At 41.4% G+C, this 18,896-nt stretch overlaps 2 protein-coding genes, 1 non-coding gene and 1 pseudogene across 7 annotated transcripts; 2 read left to right on the top strand and 2 right to left on the bottom strand.

Moving 5' to 3' along the window:
• The first annotated feature begins 768 nt into the window (after nucleotides 1–768).
• LOC118376991 (zona pellucida sperm-binding protein 1-like) lies at nucleotides 769–5,822 on the top strand. 3 transcript variants are annotated; one of them, XM_035763796.2, is made up of 12 exons: nucleotides 769–1,169; nucleotides 1,262–1,383; nucleotides 1,474–1,594; nucleotides 1,712–1,846; nucleotides 2,010–2,182; nucleotides 2,344–2,423; nucleotides 2,561–2,688; nucleotides 2,836–3,019; nucleotides 3,135–3,279; nucleotides 4,399–4,468; nucleotides 4,549–4,680; nucleotides 5,468–5,822. In XM_035763796.2, the coding sequence occupies exons 1-12, from the start codon at nucleotides 986–988 to the stop codon at nucleotides 5,635–5,637; spliced, it is 1,644 nt and encodes a 547-aa protein (XP_035619689.2). In that variant the 5' UTR covers nucleotides 769–985; the 3' UTR covers nucleotides 5,638–5,822. The 3 variants fall into 3 exon arrangements, with proteins under 3 accessions (XP_035619689.2, XP_052374854.1, XP_035619690.2); XM_035763797.2 differs by having other exon boundaries at nucleotides 1,035–1,169; nucleotides 1,266–1,383; XM_052518894.1 differs by lacking the exons at nucleotides 4,399–4,468; nucleotides 4,549–4,680; nucleotides 5,468–5,822 and adding an exon at nucleotides 3,783–4,147 and having other exon boundaries at nucleotides 772–1,169.
• Nucleotides 5,823–5,941: 119 nt separating this feature from the next.
• On the bottom strand, nucleotides 5,942–7,903 carry LOC118376992 (ribosomal RNA-processing protein 7 homolog A-like; annotated as a pseudogene).
• Nucleotides 7,904–8,650: 747 nt separating this feature from the next.
• Nucleotides 8,651–18,842, bottom strand: LOC118376989 (polymerase delta-interacting protein 3-like). 3 transcript variants are annotated; one of them, XM_035763793.2, is made up of 10 exons: nucleotides 18,820–18,842; nucleotides 13,082–13,188; nucleotides 12,254–12,672; nucleotides 11,862–11,924; nucleotides 11,628–11,702; nucleotides 11,207–11,434; nucleotides 10,218–10,295; nucleotides 9,945–10,074; nucleotides 9,731–9,797; nucleotides 8,651–9,650 (listed from the first exon to the last, which is right to left on the bottom strand). In XM_035763793.2, the coding sequence occupies exons 1-10, from the start codon at nucleotides 18,825–18,827 to the stop codon at nucleotides 9,443–9,445; spliced, it is 1,383 nt and encodes a 460-aa protein (XP_035619686.1). In that variant the 5' UTR covers nucleotides 18,828–18,842; the 3' UTR covers nucleotides 8,651–9,442. The 3 variants fall into 3 exon arrangements, with proteins under 3 accessions (XP_035619686.1, XP_035619683.1, XP_035619684.1); XM_035763790.2 differs by lacking the exon at nucleotides 18,820–18,842 and adding an exon at nucleotides 13,910–14,057; XM_035763791.2 differs by lacking the exon at nucleotides 18,820–18,842 and adding an exon at nucleotides 13,910–14,057 and having other exon boundaries at nucleotides 11,862–11,921.
• Nucleotides 14,690–14,844, top strand: LOC118377007 (U12 minor spliceosomal RNA). Its single transcript, XR_004824144.1, has one exon. It is a non-coding gene; the product is annotated as a U12 minor spliceosomal RNA (small nuclear RNA).
• Nucleotides 18,843–18,896: the final 54 nt, after the last annotated feature.

Below are 18,896 nucleotides of genomic sequence, written 5' to 3'. Positions count from 1 at the left end.
TCTATGATCTTCCTCAAATTGCTACATGCAAAAAGTAGACTTCCAAATGTTGTCCTATATAGCTATTTTCATCCTGTTCTGTGTCTGCATTACATGGGGGACAATACCATGCGTGGCCACAGTGACAGTAGGCCTACTGAACACAGTGTTTACAGCATAAAGATACAACGTTCTATTTCATTTTGTGGCTTCCAATATGTAGCAAAAAGATGGGCCTGGCTATGTAATAGGATAAGATAGTTCTTTATTAATCCCCAAAAGGGCACATTTGATTGAACCAGCCAATACATAACACCACCAATAAATACACAATAAAACAACAAAGGACACACTGACATTAAAAGCAGCACATCATCAATGAATATAAGTGCTCATGTTAAAAAGCCTCATAACATAGATTGGGTGGGTACAAGCAATCGGTACAAGCATTTCCATTGGGACTGAGAAATGAGCATGGTGACTGTGAGAGAAGAGAAGGGGATTGAGGTTGTTATGTAATAATTGCATTTACTGACCCTGAGGTGAAAATGAATTGCGTAATATTGTATGCACAGTGCAAATGTGCCATACACTACCTTCACTTTACTTTGATCTTTTAATCAAGGGTGATATGTCCTCATTTTCCTTTGGACTCAACATAGAATTAGAATGAAAGTCCACAATATAGCCAAACTTTTCCCACAGTAGGCTATTAAAGAAAACAAATGGGTAAAAGTTGGAAGGATCCCTTAATAATACATCAAATGTATTCATAAAATAAAATGTTATCATTCATTCAGTCACGGATGTATCACATACAGCAGGCCAACATACAGTCAGACTGTGATAATTGACTTAATCACCGGTCGGCTAACAAAGCCTGACGCAATGTCCTGCCTCATCACTCTAATTACTGGTCTTACAAGACACGTTTCTTCACTACACAAATACCGCGCAAAATATTACCTTTGTCACAATTAAACACAGCATAACCTGTAGCCTAACGATGCTACTTATGATTTGTGTAATATTTACATTCTTTTCGCCATATTACCGATGCCTTTCAACTCTCGTGCAGCAGAAAACCGCTCAAACTAGAGCACAAGATGCCCTGCCTCGAGTTACCTGCACCGTCCGACGAATACGCGCAGTTTTCGGTCAAGCGGTTCTTCACAACTTGCGTGTGAAAGGTAAATCGCCATTATATTTTAGCCCTCTATATCTGCAGATTTGTTTGTTTAATTAGAATTTATGGTATGCTGGTTGATCTCATTTTCCCCAGACAGGTCTGGAGTCAGTGTGCCTGTGCCAAAAGCCAAAGAACATTGTGGCGTGAGAAGGGGAGAGAAGAATGGTACTCTTTCTTTCCAGAGTCGATATGACAGTTGCTATACACAGGTTGAGGTATGGTCATGTATTTTTGATGTTCATTGCATTGAGAGGTCTTGTGTGTAAACCTGATTGCCATATCAAACCACTTTGTTTTATATTTAGGGTGACACAGTGGTTGTATCTTTGAGAGTCCAGCTGGATGCAGGGGATCAATGGTACAGGGTCAATATTAGCTGCCCCCTACTCAAGAAGATGGCCCAGAAACCCATCATCGGTCGCACCTGTGAGTTCATATAATTTCATAGGGGGTGAATTTTAGATGATTTATCCCACATAGTGATTACAGTACCATTTAGTACCACCTCTCTAAAAGTAATTCTTCCAATTTACTTTCCTTCAGCACGATCAGGAAAATGCAGCATCCATAGAGCTTTGCGTGTGGACTGTGGGCCCCAGGATGTCTCCAATGATGGCTGTCTCAAACTGGGATGCTGCTATGATGATCATGACTCAACTTGCTATTACAGAATGAACAGTAATGGAATTAGCTTTGTGTGTATTTTGTACAATGGAGAACATGCTTTTGAAAGAGAGTATCAGCAGAGGGATAGTGACTGTCTTGGTGAGATTGGCGCATAGTGATTTCAGAGATTAAATATCAAGAATAACTCCTTATTTCTGTCTCCTCTTGCTCTCAGCCTGTTCTCTGGATGGCCATTTTGTGTTTTCTGTGAAGGCGAAAGACGCTGACCCCCCACTCAACCCCAACAACCTTGCCGTCAAGGGTCAGCCACAGTGCTCTCCTGTAGCTACCTCTGCAGATACAGCTGTCTTTAAAATCGGGGTGAGGGAGTGTGGCACAAAGATGATGGTGAGTCAGTAGGTCTAGTTTGCCTTCTGCCCTATTCTACAGTAGTATATTGCTGTCCTGAATACCTCTGGTAGTAGTATAATGCTGATTTTTTTTCTTCTTGTAATGTTGAATACTCTTAGGTATGCAAAAATACCTCTTTCCCCCTCTTATATTTACAGGTGAATGGGGATGTTGTAAGCTATGAGGTAGAGGTTGAGGAACTGCATCCAAAGATTACAGGCAAACATTCTCCCTTCAGGTAGCTGCTTATTTCTCTTCCTGCCTGTGGACAGTGCACTACAATTTGGACTACTTTACCATATCATGGTGTTAGCCAGAACCTAATTGCTTGAAACTACTATGGAGTAAATGTTTTGAATGAGACTTGGTTTGTAGTCTGCAGGTCCAGTGTCAATATGAGGGGTCAGCTCTCCTCCACACTGATCTGTGGTCCTTAAACCCAACTAACCCTCCACCTGTGACTGCACTGGGGACTGTCCGAGTGCAGATGAGAATAGCCACAGGTACTGTAGTAAAACAATATGGTTTCCACAGACCAAGCAAGGGATGCCATATCCAATCACTGCAAGTATATGGCATCAAGAGTTGTCACTTCAACACACTGTTATACTGGTAGACCTCCATCATCCTGGCCCTTTTCTTTTTTCCAGATGAGTCCTTTACCTCTTTCCTCCCTGAGGACCAGCTGCCCCTGACCCTCTATCTGCGTAAGCCTGTGTATGTGGAGGTGTCAATCACTCCACCCTCCCCTGACCCCAGTCTCTCCCTGCGTGTGCGTGACTGCTTTGCCTACCCTGCCTCCAGACACTCCGTATGGACACTACTCTATGATGGGTGAGAGGGAGGGAGACAAAAGTTTTCCTATACTGGCTCAAGATTAATCACAGTGAATATGAAGACTGTCAATATTGGTTTAGTAGTCTCACCCCCTTCCCTCTTCCTGTGACAGCTGTCCTAACCCTCTGGACAGCATGAGGAGTTCCGTCCCAGTGGACAGTCGGGGGAAGACAACTTCTCACTCCCAGGTCAGGAGGTTTGATGTCAAGACATTTTCCTTCTTTGACCCTGAGACGGGCAATCCCAGTGTGGAGGAGGTAAGGTCTATCCTAGTTATCTGAACATTTTTCTAATATATACTGAACAAAAATATAAACACAACATGTAAAGTGTTGGTCCCATGTTTCATGAGCTGAAATAAAAGATCCCAGAACTCTTCCATATACACAAAAAGCATATTTCTCAATGTTGTGCATACATTTGTTTACATTTACATTTACATTTAAGTCATTTAGCAGACGCTCTTATCCAGAGCGACTTACAAATTGAACATCCCGTTAGTGAGCATTTCTCCTTTGCCAAGATAATCCAAAGGTGTGGCATATCAAGAAACTGATTAAACAGCATGATCATTACACAGGTGCACCTTGTTCTGGGGACAACAAAAGGCCACTTTAAAATGTACAGTTTTGTGTCACGTCACAGATGTCTCCGGTTTTGAGAGAGCGTGCAATTGTTATTCTGACTGCAGGAAGGTCCACCAAAGTTGTTGCCAGAATTTAAATTTCTCCACCATAAGCCGCCGCCTCCATTGTTTTAGAGAATTTGACAGTATGTCCAACCGCAGACCACGTGTAACTACGCCAGCCCAGGACCTCCACATCCGGCTTCTTCACCTGCGAGATTGTCTGAGACCAACCACCTGGACAGCTGATGAAATTGAGGATTTCTGTCTGTAATAAAGCTCTTCTGCGGGGAAAAACTATTTCTGAATGGCTGGGACTTTCTCCCAAGTGGTTGGGCCTATGTCCTCCCAGGCCCACCCATTGGCTGCGCCCCTGCCCAATCATATGAAATCCATAGATTAGGGCCTAATTTATTTATTTCAATTGACTGATTTCCTTATGAACTGTAATTCAGTAAAATCGTTGAAATTGTTGCATGTTATGTTTACATTTTTTGTTCAGTATAAATTGTCAAAACAAAGATCTCTTGGTCCTCCATCTGCTGCAGTGTTTCCCAACCCTGGTCATCGATGACCCAACAGTACACATTTTCATTGTAGCCCTGACAAGCACACCTGATTCAACTAATCATCAAGCCCTCAATGAGTTGAATGAGGTGTGTTTGTCCAGGACTACAACGGAAATGTGTTCTGTTGGGGTACTGGAGGACCAGGGTTGGAAAAACACTGATTGCTGAATCTTGTATTTCAGGTGTACTTTTACTGCTGGGTGGAGATCTGCACAGAGGAGGAAGAGTGTAAACAACACTGCTCCATCACCTGTGAGTGTTTTACATTCACCCCAACACTGAATTGGGTTATTTCATCCAATAGTCATGCTGTCTTATCCTCCTCCATCCAGCACCTGATGGTGAGAGGGAGAGGAGGGAGTCTGGGTCAGATCGAGTCTCCCAGTTAGTCTCATTTGGTCCTGTGCTGTTGGGTCAGAATGGTTCTGGACAGGAACAAAATCATAGTGATCATCTGAATATAGGTAAGCACATTCCAAATAGGGGAGAGTGGGGTAAGTTTAGCCTTTTAATTTTATAGTCAACATCACTCTCAAGGGAAATGTATTCCTTCTAACATATCTACTTATTTCAGGATGTGTATCCCAGGAAATAATCAAATTAATTTAAGCGTTTTTAAAACATGATTCAACTACTCAGGGTCAAGCTACCTACACTTTTGTACTGAATTAAATATTACCATCTTTTTAAAATCATGTCTATTTTTCCCCAAACACAATCACAATTGATTTAGTCTTAATCAATTTAAGCATATTTAAACACAGGCTTAACACCTAACAAACGTTGCACTTTTTTTATACACTTAACATATACCAGCAATAATGCTTTGCATTATGCCTGGGAAGAACTCTTAAATTTGCTCACTTGCCGTTGGCTCAACTTACTCCAAGGCAAACATTTTTACTATATTAACCCAACCCACACTTACAAGGAATGCACTTTCATGCTAGGTTTAGGACCACATGGAAGCTTATAGACTCCAACTGATGTATAGAACAATCTTTAAAATGATCCATTTTGGTTTAGATTGAAACATCTAACTCAAATTAATTTGACTTTTTTGGACCTAACTTGATTACCTCTTTCCCATGTGGTTTCTTCCTTCAGACTCCATGAAATAACATCTTCCTAAATATTTGGTCAAATGACACATTTTGGCTATGGTTTTTTAGAAACAAGGGTGTCTCAACTTACCCCACAGCTACTGTATGAATGAAACTGACACTAACATTTTCTCTTGCTGGCCTTCAGCATTTCAGGTGTCAATGTACTCTGTCATTGTCATCTGTACCTCCATCCTGTTCTTCCTCCTGTTCTCTTCATGGTCGATGAGTTGTCAAGTGGCAGAAGTGAAAGAAAATGATGTGGAAATGGAAACCAGAAACAATGAGACTGGCCTACAGGTTGAACAAGCCCAATAAAGCACCTATATGAACACTTAATTACAATTGGTATTTATTTCAACTACCTTTAAATACCTTCACTGGCCATGTGCATTCCAATGCATCCAGTTTGTATTTGACACTTTGGTAAAGGTCACGTAAACTGAGTGCATAGCGCTGCACCTGAAAAGTAAATATCAGATATTAAAGCCTCCTATCCTACAGCCCCAGAAAGAGCAGAATATAGAATATAAGAGTGTTGGAAAACCTGAAGTGATCCTAAGGTTCACAACTTTTGAATCGAATACCAATCAAACTTGTAGACTCCATAAATTACTATCAGTGACAAACTATAAAAATTGATTTATTGACATCAATGGTGGGGAGAATCTGTTGATTCAGTAAGGTCGGAACTTCCTCTGTGCTCTTAGCAAAGCAATTCGCTGTTTGTCTTCCTCAAACCTTTTCCTCAGTTCAGTGATGTCTGAAAGAGAGAATAACCCTTTTCAAAATGCAGAGTGACTGAGTAATATGGACAAAGTTAGCAGTGAAGCCAGAATGACTGAACAAAATGAAAGAATACTGATTTCACCACACATTGTGCTTCTGTGATCAAATGACTAGAACCATAACTTACATTCTTTCTGTGTGTTTCTGTGCTGCCAGGTGTAGAAGTTCATGAGCTCCTTCTGCTTCCTTTTTCTGCTCTCCTTCTGCAGAGCTTTCTGATTGGATACCTCACTGTGGGGGCGGGTCTTGGTCCTGCTTTGACCCCTGGTAACTTTTACCCAGCCCTCCTCATCCTCCAGCTGCTCTTCAGCGTCCTCCTTTTGTCGCTCTGCCTCCTGGGTAAGAAGCAAAAAAAGTGTTCACAAATACCAAAATGAAGAGTTGAGATTGAGAGGGAGAATCTGACCTGTTCTTTTCTCGTATCGTAATCCTGCATGAAGGTGTCAACTGCCTCCTGTGTAGTTTGTCTGGCTGAGCAAATGACTGCTTGTACTGATGAATCCATTCTAAAGACAAAGTGAGACAAGTGAAAGGCATGTTAAATATGGTATTAAATCTGGGTGAAATGTCTTTCCAATTTAATACATTATGCCAACATTTAGTAAAGAAAGACCAAGCATCTAGAAGAGGACTTTAAAGCTCACTCACTCTGTAGACCTGTCCACACAGGTTGCTGCTCTGTGGAAACAACCAATGGGACATCATGGGGATGGGACTTCACTGCTGTAATACTGATGGCCTTCTGAAACACGATGTAACCCACTCTGAACCTCTGTGGGGAATGGAAACAGAAAAGGCTCAATACCGAAAGGGTGTCCATAAGCACTTCAATAATCAATCTGATCTAAACACTGAGCTTCGTTGTCCGGATTCAGGGCATACCTGTTTTTGTGCTGGTGTGAAATACTTGGCCAGCTTGGGTCCTGAGTGCTCAAAGGACCCTGGCTTCTCCCTCAGCTCCACAGACTGAACAGGACCAAACTGAGAGAAGAGCTCCTTTATGACACCCTGAAAGACAGCAGAAAGAGATTAGTACTTTTATACCTTATTTGGCCACAGACAGCTGTAGCACAAACATTTCATTTTTCTGTAGACTTGCTAATAGTACAACAATCACATGCACACTGATTGTTGTAAAGACTGTCAATTACCAAACGTACCTCCGAGCAATATGGAGGAATGTTAAGGACAAACAGTGTTCTGTCGAGGGGTCTTTGTGTGGTTTTCTCTGCTCGCACTCGGTGTTCTTTTACACATATTTTGTGTTGGGCAACAATGTCAGTACTGAACTGTAGAGAAAGCACTGAGAAGAGTGGTTAAGTCAAAAGACAGTCAAAACAGTCATCTGTCTAGGCAGGTCCTAATACATTGTCTACAACTCCAGGGAGACGCAGAGGTTACGAATGGCTTTAGCCTGAGAGTAAAACATAGTAGGCAATCTTTGCTTAAGCTACATGATGTAGTCTTAGGGGATGCAGTCCAAATAATATCGACATCAAGTTGACCGATTTTAATCTTTAAACACCATAAGGCGTCAACAACCTCAAGACTCATGTGTTTACAAAGTTTGGTCTTGAAGAAAGCTTAAGTTCAGTGTTCGACATACGTTGTGGAGTTAGCTAGCATGGTTGAAACAATGAGATCATGAGCGAACTAACTAACCTCAAATTATATTTTTTAACACATTTTCCGTTTACGTGTGTTATCTTAGCAATGGTTACCCGTAAAACCTCCTGGAATAACAAGTCTGGTTGGCATGTTTCGACCTGGACGGCGCCATCTTCTTTACGACCTTTCACACAGGAAGTGGAAATGGATTGGTTGTAGTCTAAATATGCTTCATACAAATCCCCCCCACCAAAAATGTTAATACTAATTTTTAGAGGCTCTAGCTGTCTATCACAGGGGTTCTCAAAGTGAGGCCCAGGTGTACTGCAGGGGTCCGCGGCCAGATCTCAACACATGTTTTACATTTCATTTTTTTAACGACTAACAGATTATACGACGGTTGGCCAAGGGATCTGTGAAATACATTTAACGTATGTACTAGAACTTATCTACAATTTATGTCCTTAACCCTGGGCAATATGGGCCTAGGGAGGCTCAGGGATATTGGTATTCACAGTACACCATTTATGTTAACTCAATTATATTCCCAAATTAAAGCTTTAAAACAGCAGTTTGTTCTCTGCCTCATGGCAAAATGTGTAGAATTAAAGCTGCTGCAACAACAAAACTGCTACATTTTCTCTGATGCCAAGAGCAGGGTCTTTTAAATGCTTTTTCCCAGGGCCTGGGTTCACCCAGCAATGCACACACCTTGTAGGCCATTTAAAACAAAATTGCACTCGTGTTGTAATGTTTATAAGCGGGTCCCTGCTGAATTTGCTATCACAAAAGGGATCTCCAGCCCCAAAAGGTTTTGTGAACCCGTCTGTCTAGCAGACAGACCTAAAGACACGAATGCAAAATTATCAAAATTCTATTGTTAAATAAGGATATGATTTATATACACACACACACACATCAATATGAACACATCTTTATAAAGCAACATATTTATTGGCAGTAATTAACTTGTACATAGATCTGACCTCACTACCATATCTTCATGACTGACATAAAAGGCAGCTGTAAAAAGCAATTTACAGACAGTTGAACATAAGTTGAACAAATTAGCATGACTTCTCTAAGCTGCACAAAAAGCAATGAAAAGTAAAATAACAGCCACAAATAAGCATAGAACCTGAATGCCACAAAAAGAACGGCAAACCAAATACCACAACGAAATACGAGCAGGTGTACAAGTCATTCTGAAATCAAAATGTGTATTATGTCCAGTACAAGAACCACTGCTGCCTGTAGTTCACAGTACAAGTATCTTCATGAGTTCGTGCATCAGGTCATAGTGAGACCATTGGTTGGGGGGGACGGGGCGGGACTCCAACCAGCACAAAACATCATGATTCCAAGAGGGGTGTTCAATGTGAACTATTTGAACAGTTGTAAGTGAACCATGTGATACAAAAAATACCCACAACTGTCCAGTTTATCCCCCCACCAAATTTGATTAAAACAATAAATGAACAAATCAGACTGCCTCACATTGGTCCGTTATGAGACATGCATCTATGTAGTATGCCACGGCTACAAATGTTTTTCTTTCCTAAAAATCTGGACGACGGCATCAGTGTGTTAATTTGAGATGTTACAACCTGCCAATGATCTGTCAAAGTTATACAAATACAGTATCATGCTATTTGATCATGTCAGTAGACGTCTCTGTCAAACAGGAGGGTGGATGTATTATTTGTTGTGTGGATGTACTAGAAAGTTATATCTTAATGCGGAAGGCTGTGCACTGTGAACCAGGAGACTCTGTGGTAGAGGGGTTCTGGACAGTAGATTTGAACAGGGCCTTGAGGATGGTCTGGGGATCCACCTCAGGTGTGGGCTGAGAGGAGGCTGGACGACCCCCGGGGCGAGACAAAGAGAGGGGCAGGCCTTCTTTCCTTCCACTGCCTGGAGTGTCACTGAGCCTCCTGTGAGAGATAATGAGGTCCATGTAAGATTTTATGCAACCAAGGGGGCAGTGAGAAATATGAATATAACAGAGACTTACAAAAGAATGGGCTGGTCTGAAGTGATGACATTCCCCTGTATGTGAAGATTGCACTTCATGGGCTGGCCTTGGGAAGAGAATGAATAAAGATTTAAAGTAAAACCAATGCCTTTTAAGATAACTATTCATCATCACCTGCCTCATTACCAGAGGCTGGTGCCCAAAAAAATCAATCAACCTTGAAATAAATGTTGCCCTTGCTGAAGGCCCTTACCATCCAGACAGCGGTTGTTGTATTTCCTATAGGCGCTCACAGCGTCCTCCTTCCTCACAAACACCACTTCAGCAATCCCCACCTTCACCAGCCTCGCTCGCTTCAAGGCACCGCACACACAGAACAGCTCCTGTGGACCGTCACAAGAACACAGGAAAAAGGTCAGTTGAATGTGATTAATGAGTCATGGCTGCATCGTAAGCAGGTCTGGAATTTACACACACAGCTAGAGAATCTAAAACAGCAGAGAACTGAACAGCATGAGGCACTTACCACTATGTCCTCTTCAGTGACACGGGGGTGCAGATTATTCACTGTTATCTTAGTCCCCTCCAGAGGACTGAAGGTAGGCTGAAGGGGTGCACCAAAACACTTTACAATCAAATCCATATACAGCTCACACCAACACAACAAGCCAATGGTAGGCATTACGTTCATCTATCGTCAACGAGAAAGAAGTAGGTTGAATACTGATCCAGAGGATTGCTATGCTGCCAACTAGTGATGATAAAGGCCCAGTGCAGTCCAAAATGTGACTTTCCTGTGGTTTATATACATTTCCAAACTATTCCAACTAAGTTGGAATAATACTGTGAAAATTATATAGCCTTTTTAGTGTAGGAGCCATTTGAAAAGACTACTTGAAATTTCAGCCTGTTGAGGTGGGATGGAGTTTTGGCCTGCCTGGTGACCTCACTTTGTGGTATATTAGTCAATAGACATAAAGAGCTCCAAAGCTCTCTGCCAATAACAGCTAGTTTTCAGTTTTCCCCTCCTCACTCAGACCACTCCCAGACAGTCCTAGCAAAATTGTACTGTTTGGAACTAATTTTACCACTTGTAAAATTAGTGTCACACCTTTTCTCCATCCGTAACAAACAACTGATTAATCAAACTTCATTCTAAACTGAAGAACATGATTAGGTGATTATTGGAGTCAGGTGTGTTAGCTGGGGCAAAGCTGTGACACCAATCAGGACCCCGAGGAATGGAATTGCCCACCGCTGGGTTAGAGAGATACTTCTGACAAGGAGGCCATTTATCTACTTCCCCAGAGTCAGATGAACTTGTGGATACCATTTGGATGTCTCTGTCCAGTATGAAGTTAGAGGTAGTTTTGCAAGCCAATGATAACTAGCATTAGCACAATAACTGGAAGTCTATTGGTATCTGCTAGCACCCCTACCAACACATTCCTATAGAGATGACCTTATGTAATCCAGTGCTCAAGTAGCTGGGTGAATGGACATGTGGATACTGACCTGTGGGGGTGGAGGAGGCTGGGAGCTGGTCTCCGCTGTGGGCCCTGCCTGCCTGAGGGTCCTGGAGATGGGCTGTAAGGCGAGAGCAGAGGAGCGGGAGGCCCCTACACTAGGGTTGGGCCTTGTGGGTGCCACAGGCACTGGGGGACGAGGAGCGGTGTACGCATCGTTTTTGACTACTTTAGTGATGGGGGCTGACATAGTGAAAGGGCAGCCCAGGGTGCCAGGCTGTTGGAGAAAGAGAGGAAGCATTGAAACTTTTCAATTAATGAATGGAAAGTTTTGAGAGTGAGACACCAATATAGCCAGTGTGGCAGTATTAAAGGGATATTCGAGTTACATTGAATATTAAAGAATTACAGATAATTTAGGGAAAAGCAACAGAAAGAGAAAAGTTAAGAAAATCTAACAGTCTTCGCACCCGTGACTGTAGCATATGGTTGCCAGTAGTGGTCTTCATCTGTTTGCTAGGGATATCATCATCACCTGAGAAAGACTGAGCGAGAGATGGTAAGTTACTCACTCACATATGCATTGCGGTGGCGCATGACCAGGAGAAATCAACCAAATTCAGTTGATAATACTCTAAAGCAAATTTGAATCAATTCTGCCATCTAACCTTCTGATTTTTATATTTTAAAAAAATGCCCCTTACCTGGGAACTCCTGCTTGGCATGTTCATATGGATACCACTTGACATCCCTACCGGCCTTTGCTGCTAAAAAAAAAAGTTAAATAAAATCATTATTTATAAGGTAAATGAATATATTTGACTCTAAAAGCATGCTACCAATAACCAAATAGAAAATAAGCCTAGTTGAATTTTAAACTAATTACCAATTAACTTTAGCTATAAACTATGTTTGAAGTGAGGCTATGCTTTACCACTATAAACTATACAAGAATTTGCATTTTCTCTTATCCGTGCACATCTTGAGTGACAAGTGGGCCAATTCTGTCTAGTAGCTAAGCCTGGATAATATTAGAGAAGATCCTGGACCTGTGGTTACTGTCACTTTGGAGCCAACTGTCAGCCTGATCACTTACCTGGATGGTTTTGGTGATCTTCATGGGTGCCGCCATTCCTTTGCTTGGTGGAGCTCCAATGCTCCTCTTGAGGCTCAGCCTATCACGAGCATCCATCATCCTGTTAGGTGCACCCCCCAGCTGTGGCATAACCCCAGCTCTAATGTTCATTCCTTGTAGGTTGGGGGTAAACTGCCTGGCATTTGCACTGGCAATGTCATTGGTAGTGTGTATCTGTATCTGCTGCACATGTGTCTGTAGCTGTGCTGCTGGTATCTGCTGTAAACTCTGTGGGGTAACATTAAATGTATTCTGTCCTCCTTTCCGTGAGTTGATCATCTGTCGGGCATCCTGGACCCCACCTGCTCCTCCTCCGCCACGGATTCGAAAGCGGGCATCTTTCTGGCCAAGTTTCTCTCTGGCATCCTTCACTTGAAAAGCTGGAGGAAGCGAGAGCAGAACAAGAGTGAGCAGAAGGCAAGAACCAATTCCAATGTCTGATCTGATTTGCCCCAGCTAACACACCTTAAGAATGCTTAACAGAACGTAATATAGTCCAACAGCTAAATGTGTAGTTTGAAACAGATTATTTTGTAATGGGGCTTAGGTAAGAGACATCCAGATCAGGCATATACATAGATGTTTTGAGTCTCAATAAGCATTTTTCAACAGGGCAACAGGCAGGTCCTCACAAAAAATACCTGCTTCAACTCTGGCAAAATGTATTATTATTTTACCTTGAGCATCGCTCCAAAAGAAGTTCAGAATTAAATAATTGAGTTCCAACAAAGTAATTCCATTGAATATTTGATACTACTGAAAATGTATCCAGGTCTGTTTTTTGCTTACCGAGTCCCCCTCCTCCACCAAGTCTCTGTCTGACATCCGTCATCCCAATTTTCTGTCGAGCATCAAAGGTCCTCGCGATCCCTCCTGCACCCCTGCCGAACATAGGCCTGAAAGACAAGAGGTCGACATTGGTAGTCAACTAGTTGTAGCCTAATCCTACATGATCTAATATCCACATTTAGCGCGTATAAGACCAGCTATATTATTTGATTTAGCCCTACATTCAGTACGGGTCTCTAGGTATACTCAAAGCGGGGGGAAAAAATAGTATAACGTTAGCTGTTCTGATATGCGCTCCTTGTGTTTTCCAAAATGTGAATATTAGATCATGGAGGACTAGGCTACAACTAGTTGACTACATATGGCTCTAGGTAGAGGTTCTCGCGCTCTGTACAATATCTATAGGTATACTAGCTAGCTAGCTATACGTTTTCGCGTGTGTAACCATGGTTAGTTTATAGCTAACTACCTAACGTACATTCCAGCGACCTGTTAACCTTACTCGGTTATTTTGGTCGATAGCTAACTTACCGTCATCAAATGCTGATAAAACATTATTTTTTACCTTGTTAGCTAACTAGTTAAACGGAGCCCTGATAAATAGCTAGCTGTGCGTATTTGGCTCTTTGATATTAGGGAAATCAGTTACTGAAGTGAAACGATATAGTAGCTAATCCAACGGCGAGTACAGGCCTTGAACAGGACCGCTGAGGAATTGAAATAGCCTAGGCTTCCTGGAAAATTATTTTTTTCATTACGTTGAATGATACAACTCAAGGCATAGCGTTCATAAATTGCATTCAAACTCATAAATTGCTAAATTAATACATTTTAACTGTTTCTTTGTTGTTGAAACCGCGTCGACGTATCACTTCGTCCAAAGAAATGTCTTCCATCTTCTTTGACTCAAGCGCGTGAATGATCGTAACTGGACGGAGAAGAAACTATGGAAGGCAAGTTGGATCAAAAATGGCGAACTCAATAAAATATTTATTCGAGAGCTCCTTGAAAAACTACATTGTTGATATATTTCAATTGTATACACACACATATATATATATATATATATTGTTTGAAATACCAATACAGATATGTTTAACTCTTACATTTGTTTAGCAAGATCTAAAAACCAGAGTGTATTATTTTAAGAGAAATTCATATTTATTTGGTTTTAAAGGCCTATTAGGTTATGTGAAGTGTCAATGATCACATCAATGCCATTCATTGGTCATCAATGAACAAAAGATTATACTTGTAACATAAAACAAACAAATATAAATCAATTACACAGCCTTAGAGACCTCTGGTATCGATTGCTCTTCACGAAGTAAAAAAAATGCGGAGTAAATTAAACGTTTTATCTTTCCCATCAACCTTTGCGCTCAAACTCACTTGAAACCAGTGTAAATAAGTAAAATCTCGAAGAAAAGCTATATTTTACCTGATTAAATGGAGGAATGAAAATGTACAATTATGTATCACATAATGCGCTCAGAGAATAAAATGCAGCTGTATGTTTATACTTTTGAAGTGAACGCCAATGGTAAACACCACGAGTGTAATAGTCTGCATATAGAGGTAACTACTGCCCTCGACCATCGATTGGTTATGCCTTAAACTGATGAGTAAGGAAAATAACGACGCGGGGTGACGCCCGTGTCCTCGCCTAGATTTGCGAGATCAATTTTTGAACGGGTACAGGTCCGCCTGTTTAGGTGACTCGCCTACTTTGTGAGATGCCTTGCGGGACATGGATCTGCCCCGACCTCTCATGTAAAATATAAACCCCTTTCAGGATACTACTGATAGAAGGTTACACAGAACCAGAATGGAATTATATTTTCCATGATTGTAACGTACTAAAAATAGAACGTCTATAATAGTACTTACTGCACCTTCTACAAAACCTTTTTCAACTTAAAGAACATCTCTGCCGTATATTTCTCTAACCACGTTCCATCAGCAGATTTATGCGGATAATGTCATTCTGTATTTTATTTTTTTTTGACCGAGAAGGCACATTTGCTATTGAACAAAATAGTTTTTGTGACAATTATCCGTAGTTGAAAATGCGACGAAAACACATTGAACTTTAACTTTTAAAATCGAATGTTGCACGTCATCACGCAGTGATTTTGATGTTCAACAACTCAGTTTAGTGGAAACATACCGCTGGAGAGTAAATAATCATATTTTCTTTTTGCTGATTTGGGAATATATGCATCTGTTGCCACCTGGTTGGAAACCTAGCTAATAACCATGTTTCCATCCACGGTTTTTAGTTGAGTATAGTCATATCCTATGGAAAAAATCCGAAAGCTGTAATGGAAACAGGACGTTTCGGTACAATTATATAAATGCAGACAGGTAATGTGTTCCTCTCTACATGGTAGGATCCTTTTTTGTTGGTAAAGGGAATGATGGGTAACATGGTTGTGGAAATATTCGCAAATATTGATCTAGTAACCATCATATCAAACTAAACTTGGGAGTCACACGAAGATGACGTGTGGGTGCCCCTCCCACTACGATTTGAGAAACCATGCAGTTTATTAGGCTACAGATTAAATCATTTATGATGAATTTCACAGGGGGGTGAAAGTGCGCGGTGATTATTGATGCTCCTTTCCAATAAATATTAAAATACGTCATCACGCCCAGATTTTTATGAGCAACAAGTCAGTTTCTTGGAAACACCACTGGTGGGAAAATTGCGCATATTTTCTTTATACGGATACTTAAGTATTCACATTCAAATCTGTTGTCGATGGAAACCTACTAGTTATTGACCATAAATTGTTTCCGGAATTTCCACCAAAACCCGAGTGCATTTAACTTTGTGCCACGAGGTGGCAGTATTGTATATATATTTACAAAAAAAATGGTAGGCCACACAAAAAGGTAGAAACACTGTAAAACCAAAATGTCTCTATACAGAAGCATACATAGCTGTGTGTGTGTGTGTGTGTGTGTGTGTGTGTGTGTGTGTGTGTGTGTGTGTGTGTGTGTGTGTGTGTGTGTGTGTGTGTGTGTGACGGTGTCAAGGACATGATATAGTAGATGATTTTTAACTGATCATTATTTGTCATATAATTTCCTTCCTGACCATGTGTGAGCATGACTAAGTATGATGCCTTGTATTAGTGTCCCATATCTGTATTTTCTCAATCCATCCTACTGTCACTACCAGACCTACCACAGCCAAGTGGTAAAACACCTTCCCATTCAGAGCTGGACAGGCAAAATCAGATGAATCAATGTGAAAGGTCTCTCATGTGGTGAAATATAATTTCAACCACAAAATTGTATTTTGTAGCCTCCTTTCCAGTCCGTAATGAAACAAGGTTCCATTAATGCACCATAAAAGTCAATAAAACTGTTAATTATGTCTGTTTGTCAGTCATTTCATGGAGGGGTAATAACCAGAGGCGGTATAGATTCTAACCATCTCTGGTACTAATAACCACTAAAGAGCAGTAGAGATGTGTGAGTAAAATCACTGGGAAAGCCAAGCCAGAAAAAACGACAACATACACCAGTTGAAAAAAGTATGTGGACACCTGCTTGTCGAACATATCATTCTAAAATCATGGGCATTAATGTGGAGTTGGTCCCCTTTGGCACAAGGGGTTGGTCCCCTCTAAGGCACTGCATCTCGGTATTTAAGGCGTCACTATAGACACCCTGGTTTGATTCCAGGCTGTTTCACAACCGGCCGTGATTGGGAGTCCCATAGGGCAGGGGCACAATTGGCCCAGCGTTGTCCGGGTTTGGCCGGTGTAGGCGGTCATTGTAAATACAAAATTTGTTCTTAACTGACTTGCCTAATTAAATAAAGGTTAAATAAAAAAATAACAGTCCACTGTTCAGAGAAGGCTTTCCACTAGATAGTGGAACATTGCTGTGGGGACTTGCTTCCTTTCAGCCACTAGAGCATTAGGCCTGGCTCTCAGTCAACATTACAATTCATCCCAAAGGTGTTCGATGGTATTCGGGTCAGGGCTCTGTGCAGGCAAGTCAAGTTCTTCCACACCAATCTCAACAAACCATCTGTATGGACCTCACTTTGTGCAAAGGGGCATAGTCATGCTGAAACAGGTTAAGACCATCACAAAACGGTTACCACAAAGTTGGAAGCACAGAATCGTCTAGAATGTCATTGTATGCTGTAGTGTTAAGATTTCCCTCCACTGGAACTAAGGGACTAGCCCGAACCATGAAAACAGCCCCAGACCATTATTCCTCCTCCTCCAAACTTTACAGTTGGCACTATGCTTTGAGGCAGGTACCGCCAAATCCAGATTTGTCCATCAGACTGCCAGATGGTGAAGTGTGATTCATCACTCCAGAGAATGCTTTTCCACTGCTCCAGAGTCCAATGGCGGCGAGCTTTACACCACTCCAGTTGCTCGGCCACAGAAAACCCATTTCATGAAACTCCTGGATTACAGTTCTTGTGCTGATGTTGCTTCCAGTGGCAGTTTGGAACTTGGTAGTGAGTGTTGCAACCGAGGACAGACCATTTTACACACTACACACTTCAGCACTAAGCAGTTTTATGAGCTTGTGTGGCCTACCACTTTGCAGCTGAGCCGCTGTTGCTCCTAGACGTTTCCACTTCACAATAACAGCACTTACAGTTGACCGGGGCAGCTCTAGCAGGGCAAAAATATCACAAACCGACTTGTTGGAAACAGGCATCCTATGACGGCGCCACGTTGAAAGTCACTGAGCTCTTCAGTAAGGCCACCACTGCCAGTGTTTGTCTATGGAGATTGCATGTCGGTGTGCTTGATTTTATACACCTGTCAGCAATGGGTGTGGCTGAAATAGCCAATTCCAATCATTTGAAGGGGTGTCCACATACCTTTGTATATATAGTGTATGTGTTGTGATAATTGCGTTGTTTGTTCTTTAACTTGTAAGTTCATATGCATTGTGCTGGGATGTATGCCTAAGGCAGAGACAATAAGAAGACACAGTGGCAGAATAAATTCAACCACTCCTTTGTTTCATCACAAAACCGGAGAGTAATCTCTGTCCTGTAAAGTCCACAAAGAATATTGCATGTTGCAAAGTAATGAATATTGCAAAGTAATGTTTCCGACATTTTCGGACTACTAAACAACTATTGATTTAGTAACACAGAGAGTTACTGCAAGTCGCAATGAAAAAATGCGCTGCCTCCACTATTTCAGCACCATTTCAACTTCGACATTTCAACACAATCAAATCACCTATGCTTAGTCTAATACAGGGACAACTAAAATATACCAAAAACAATTTAGTCCAAATTAGTAAGTTAAATATGATGTGACTGTCCATGGTTCTGATTTGTATGTGTGTTTGTGCGTTCATGCAAGAAGAAAAAAACATGTTGACTCACCTAAACTGGCTTCCCTTGACACCTTTTTGGAGTTTATCTCAGCGCTGATTGGTTATTAATTATTAATTATTTTATTTTTTAATCAAGGGGGACAAAATTCTCGCTCGCTGGCTTCCCTTGCATTCAATTACTACCGGCGGTAGAAATGTCATACCCTTTATGACCAGACCGCATGAGATAGATGGCCTACACATACAGATAAAGAGGGGCGCTGTTTTGCTCTCTCGGATACTTTCTCCGGTGAGATACGTTCAGCCTCTTGCGCATTGAAAGAAAATTATGAAAACACAGAGAGACGGAAAATACATACATTTCTTTATTAGTACATTTTTATGGGGGAAGCCTGGCTTACCTTGGCATCTATGAACACACCCAACTGCCAAATAGCATCTACTGATTTAGCCTCTTCCCCTCTGCGACTGTGTTTGA

The sequence above is a fragment of the Oncorhynchus keta genome, chromosome 5 (assembly GCF_023373465.1).
Source record: "Oncorhynchus keta strain PuntledgeMale-10-30-2019 chromosome 5, Oket_V2, whole genome shotgun sequence".
In the NCBI taxonomy this organism is placed as follows: Eukaryota; Metazoa; Chordata; class Actinopteri; order Salmoniformes; family Salmonidae; genus Oncorhynchus; species Oncorhynchus keta.
This window is presented reverse-complemented; position numbering and strand designations above follow the sequence as displayed.